The sequence below is a fragment of the Arachis ipaensis genome, chromosome B02 (genome assembly GCF_000816755.2).
Source record: "Arachis ipaensis cultivar K30076 chromosome B02, Araip1.1, whole genome shotgun sequence".
NCBI classification, from domain to species: domain Eukaryota; kingdom Viridiplantae; phylum Streptophyta; class Magnoliopsida; order Fabales; family Fabaceae; genus Arachis; species Arachis ipaensis.
Window position 1 is genome coordinate 33,985,748 of NC_029786.2, and position 5,850 is coordinate 33,991,597.

Below are 5,850 nucleotides of genomic sequence, written 5' to 3' on the forward strand. Positions count from 1 at the left end.
GAATCCCAACACCTAGGATCTATTTCATTTGGCAGATTTCACACTTGTTTATTTTGTTCGTTGTAATATGAAGTTAAATCAGAAATGTCTGATACTGGTAACTTTCCTCATAGCAAGGAACTACTTCCCATATTATGTCTCTTGGGAGGATGCATTAGTGCCACTAGTAGTTTTGACTGTAGAAGGAATTTCCTTTTACTTATGAAGTTTATGTTACTGCCATATCAGGTATCCTGATGATCCATTTGATAGAATTTGGCAGTCAGATTCTATCAAGAAAGCCAATTATCTTGTCGATGTTGCTGCCGGAACTCAGAAAATTTCAACCAATATGTCAATTGATGTTAACAGAGATGAAATGCCACCAGTAAAAGTAATGCAGACAGCTGTAGTCGGTACAAACGGGTCCTTAACTTACCGGCTAAACTTGGATGGTTTTCCTGGTATGGGTTGGGCTTTCACCTATTTTGCAGAGATTGAAGATTTGCTAGAAAATGAATCAAGAAAATTCAGGCTAGTACTTCCAGGCCACAATGATATGAGCAAGGCTGTGGTAAATATCGAAGAAAATGCTCAAGGGAAATATCGCCTTTACGAACCAGGATATACCAATTTATCCTTACCATTCGTGCTGTCCTTTAGATTTGTCAAGACATCTGATTCTACCAGGGGCCCTCTTCTAAATGCCATGGAGATAAATAAATATCTAAAGAAAAGTGATGGTTCTCCTGATGGTTAGTGGTAGACACACCATATGACATGTTTTTGGAACTATAGGGCTGTGTTTGGTAAATGTTTTATGACAAAAATATGAAGATATTGAGACAATGACAAGATAAACAGTTGTCTTTGTACCTATTTCTACTGACCTCAGTCTTTGGGTGGATAGAAAATTGGACAAATTGAATCAGGATAAAAATTGTTTGCTTGTTTTAATTTCTATCTCGTTCTCCAAAATAGGCTTGTGTCACTATGCCTTTCATTTTTCTCGAGATAGTTACCAAATGAGGCCTAGAGTAACTACTTGATAAGCATGTATTTGTGTCATAGAAGTGCTGTTAATTGCCAATTATTATTGTTATTATTTCTTGAACCATTTCAGCACTTGGTTTGCAGGTGATACTATATCTGCCGTACTTTCGCACTACTCTTCCGCAGACTGGGCTCAAGAAGGGGGTGACCCTTGCCTACCTGCTCCATGGTCATGGGTCCGCTGTAGCTCAGATCCACAGCCAAAAATTGTTTCAATGTAAATGTTTATCTTTCTAAAGGTTTTGATTTTGTCCATATGTGAATTAGTTTTCATCAATAATGACCCTAAACAACTGCATTATGTTCCTGGTGATGACAGTTTATTGTCAGGTAAAAACTTGACAGGCAATATTCCGTTGGACATTACCAAGTTGACTGGTCTTGTTGAAATGTAAGTTCTTTGTTGCTTTCTAATTTTTCTGCAAAGCAGCTACTGATGCCTCATTGTTTGTCCATCAAACCGCTGTTTTGGTTGGCGGATGATTTTATTATTCATGGATGCAGATGGCTTGATGGAAATATGTTGACTGGTACAATACCGGATTTTACTGGATGCATGGACTTAAAGATCATGTAATTGCTGATACTTCCTTCTCTTAATCACTATTTGTTAATTTTGAGCAACGAGTAACATGTTTTTTTTTCCCTCAGTCATCTTGAAAACAACCACTTAACAGGTCAATTACCTTCCTCTCTGGTGAACCTTCCGAATTTGAGGGAATTGTAAGATATCTGGAGCTTACATATTAAATCTTTATTTTTATTTATTTTTATTTTTTATTTTTATCAAAGTGGGAATTGTTATACTATCAATTATGATATTAGCAATAGAATGTATTTGTCTCACTAAAATGAGTAACATTGGTTATAGATAATGCTTACAATGATTTCAGGTATGTGCAAAATAATATGTTATCTGGAACAATACCTTCAGACCTTCTGAGTGAAGATTTGGTCATAAAGTGAGTATTCTTTATATATTTTAATTTGAACTTAAACAAAATGCTGCATTGCATATTCAGAAGTAGAGGAAATACTGGCATGCTCCATCTTAAGAATACTGATAAATATGCACACTAGATAATAGATATGATGGATGCCTTTACGTTGTCCTATCTTGTTCAATTCAATTGTCATTGTCTTCCAGATTTTAGCACTTTTATGAGTTTATGTATCATCTTTTAAATGGTTGCTATATGATAAAGAATTAGACCATGTACTGCATAGAACAGCAGATATTCCTTTATATGAATTGTGCCTCCTTTCATGTCATTCGACCAACCCCTTGTAACGCATATAGTTCAAAGCTTTCATTTATATATTTTTTTTCTTTTCCAAATTTTCTGTTCAAACATCACCACATTTATATGACTACTGATTTTATTTGGATCCTCAACAGTTACTCTGGAAACATTGATCTTCATAAGAAAAGTGGAAAACAAAGCCATATGATTGTAATCATAGGTTCATCTGCTGGCGCTGCGGTTCTTCTTCTGGCAACTATCATCTCTTGCTTGTTTTTGCGTAAAGGAAAGAAAAAATATTATGAGCAAGGTAAGGACTATGAATCAGAATCATATATTGTTCCTTTCTGATTTGAGGTGGCAGAAGCTGATTTGTGTGGTTACATTCTCCATAGACAAACTTGTCTCTCGCCCATCTCAAAGTATTGGTTCTACCGTGAGTGAAGGTCCTTCAAACGCAGAAGCTGCTCACTGCTTCAGTTTTTCTGAAATTGAAAGTTCAACCAATAACTTCGAGAGAAAAATTGGTTCCGGAGGTTTTGGAGTTGTTTACTATGGGAGACTGAAAGATGGAAAAGAGATAGCAGTTAAAGTTCTAACCAGTAATTCCTACCAAGGCAAACGAGAGTTCTCCAATGAGGTAGAATTTAGTATACCTCTTTAATTATTCTAACATTTGTAATTTGCAGCTATCCCAAATTTTGTTTGTGGCTTGACATGAATAGACATATTTAGTTATTTATGTTTGATCCAGGTTACTCTTCTATCAAGAATACATCACAGAAACTTGGTACAGCTTCTCGGTTATTGCCGCGAAGAAGGGAATAGCATGCTTATTTATGAGTACATGCATAACGGGACTCTCAAAGAACATCTTTACGGTAAGCCCAGATGATTTAATTCAAGATTCAGAAGTTAAATATGCTCAATTATGCCCAATTTAATTTAGGTCCATTAACACATGGACGAAGCATCAATTGGATCAAGCGCCTTGAGATTGCAGAAGATGCCGCAAAAGGTTTACAATGCTAACTCATCATTTACAGTAACAGTATTATTTTGTTCCCTTTAATTTTCTTATTGAATGGCCCTTATAATTTGTATATTATAGATGGCAATGAATTAATTATATTTATGTCCTCGTACTTTGTTCAGGAATAGAATATCTTCATACAGGATGTGTTCCTGCAGTCATACATAGAGACCTAAAAACCAGCAATATTCTTCTTGACAAGCAAATGCGAGCCAAGGTTTCAGATTTCGGCCTTTCAAAACTTGCTGTTGATGGAGCTTCCCATGTCTCTAGCATAGTCCGGGGGACAGTAGGATATCTTGATCCTGAGTAATTCCTTAAATTATTTTCCATCACTTATTTTTTTTTTTTTTAAAACCTTATTTGCTAGTTGTTACCAAAGTTTAATGCGCAATCTCTTGATTTTTGTTCCCTATGATCTGATATTAACTGCAATGCTTAACATCATACCTTCCCCTAACAGGTACTATATTTCTCAGCAGCTGACTGACAAGAGTGATATTTATAGTTTTGGAGTTATTCTTCTTGAACTCATATCTGGTCAAGAAGCAATATCGAATGACAGCTTTGGCGCCAATTGCCGAAACATAGTCCAGTGGGTGAGTTTTTCGTTTCTCATCAGACATGAATTTTGGACTTTGGACTACTGAGCTAATAGCTCTAAAATTCTTTGTAATTCTCTTGGAAATAGTTTGTACTGTGTTTCAAATTATAAACATGTCTTATAATGGTTGAGTGAAATTATATTGTAGTAAGAAAAGATATATAGTTATTTAAGTGAATTTACAAAGTATAGAGCAACACAATTTGTTTAATGAACTACATGAATGAGAAAACAAAAATGCTATGTACACACTAAATCAGCCACTGTATTTGTATATTATACATATGTTATTTGACTCATTTTCATTGTGTATTTTGTATTTCAATATGTTGAATCATATTACATATCCTAACTTGTGGTTGCTTTATTAATTTTTCTGCAGGCAAAATTACATATTGAGAGTGGAGACATACAAGGTATCATTGATCCAGTGCTAAGAAACAACTATGATCTACAATCAATGTGGAAAATTGCAGAGAAAGCATTGATGTGCGTCCAACCTCACGGCCATATGCGGCCGCCAATATCAGAAGTCCTCAAGGAGATCCAAGATGCGATCACCATCGAGAGAGAGGCTGGAGGCAATTCAGACGAGTTATCAAGAAATTCTTTACTTTCTTCCAAGAACATTATTGGTTCTATGGATCTGGCCGGAACTGCGAACTTTGTGTCGATTGATGAATCCATGGCACAGCCTACTGCAAGATAGATCTGTGTTGTAAACACGCCCAATTCTTTCCCACCCTGCTTCCTTTGTTGTCTTGAATTTTGCAGGCATTGCCCGTATGTGGTCTAAAAGGTTTTATGCTGCTTAACAATTTTCAACATATCATTTTTTTCCCCTGAAAAGAAAGAAGCAATTTCATCCAATGTGATTTAAATAAATATTTAAATATTTTTTATTAGCCAAAATACGCATGCTTTTAAGACTAAAGTGCGCACACAACTAGGGATGGCAAAAAAACTAAAATTACCCGCAATGGGAATTTACCGGGAAGAACTTGCTAAATACTCACGAGGATGGGGACTTATCTCACGATTAAGTTATTAAAATGCCCTTACTTATATTAGTGACTTTGTTTTATTTTCTTTTAATGTAATGTGCATGTTGGATATTTAATGTGAAGTTGGTTATGTCAAATTTGTTTTTAGATTGTGTTTCCATATTAAATTTGGTTAAATTATATTGGATTATATTACGGTTTTAGATTTTTTTTTTCTATTATAAAATAAAAAATACTTTATTTTCATAAAGAAAAGAAAAAGACAATATTTACTGAAATCCAATTTATTTTGTCTTGCATAAAGTTTGCCTAGTGTCTATGTGAACTGAGCGTTTAGGCGATATTTATATTTGATGGTGCATAATTTATATTTGTTTTTCTATAATTTGGATTTCACTCTCAAAAGTTTGATCCACTAAATTGCGGTTTTGGTTTATTTTTTTAATAATTTGAATTTTTCAGTTTGCACATATTATTAGTTCTCATGGGCATAGTTGTCAAAATTAAACCGGTGATCAAACCGTTCAGACTATTGAATTACTGATTCAATCGGTGCATCACTGGTTAAATCGGTTGATCCAGTCCTATGTAAATAAAAATAAAAAATAGTCAAAAATTTAAAATTAAAATTTAAAATACATATTTTCACTAATATTTTAAAAATATCTAGCTATTCTAAAATAATATGAAACAGGAACAATAAGTATTTTGTTAATTTTACTCTATCATAAATATTATTTTGTTTTTATATTAAAATAACTATTATTTTTAAATTTCAATAATTTATTAATTAGTTTATATCTATTATATTATTATATACTACAAATATTTATTAAAAAATAATATTAATAGATATTATATAATTATGAAAAAAAAAAAAGTAAATTTATAATTATTGTTTAATAAAAATATAATTAATTTAAGAATGAGTGA

General features: G+C 33.3%; 1 protein-coding gene across 2 annotated transcripts in view; it reads left to right on the forward strand.

The window, feature by feature from the left end:
* Positions 1 to 4,794, forward strand: part of LOC107625232 (probable LRR receptor-like serine/threonine-protein kinase At1g67720) — a 6,716-nt gene extending 1,922 nt beyond the window's left edge. Inside the window, exons 3-15 of one of the 2 annotated variants that reach the window (XM_016327812.2) lie at positions 229 to 734; positions 1,117 to 1,249; positions 1,352 to 1,423; positions 1,537 to 1,605; positions 1,684 to 1,755; positions 1,926 to 1,994; positions 2,432 to 2,586; positions 2,672 to 2,916; positions 3,031 to 3,157; positions 3,226 to 3,294; positions 3,432 to 3,618; positions 3,773 to 3,908; positions 4,296 to 4,794. In XM_016327812.2, coding sequence (XP_016183298.1) covers positions 229 to 734; positions 1,117 to 1,249; positions 1,352 to 1,423; positions 1,537 to 1,605; positions 1,684 to 1,755; positions 1,926 to 1,994; positions 2,432 to 2,586; positions 2,672 to 2,916; positions 3,031 to 3,157; positions 3,226 to 3,294; positions 3,432 to 3,618; positions 3,773 to 3,908; positions 4,296 to 4,622 — 2,167 coding nt within the window. In that variant the 3' untranslated portion in view covers positions 4,623 to 4,794. The remainder of the gene's footprint in view (positions 1 to 228; positions 735 to 1,116; positions 1,250 to 1,351; positions 1,424 to 1,536; positions 1,606 to 1,683; positions 1,756 to 1,925; positions 1,995 to 2,431; positions 2,587 to 2,671; positions 2,917 to 3,030; positions 3,158 to 3,225; positions 3,295 to 3,431; positions 3,619 to 3,772; positions 3,909 to 4,295) is intronic. The other variant, XM_021115768.1, reaches the window with a different exon arrangement.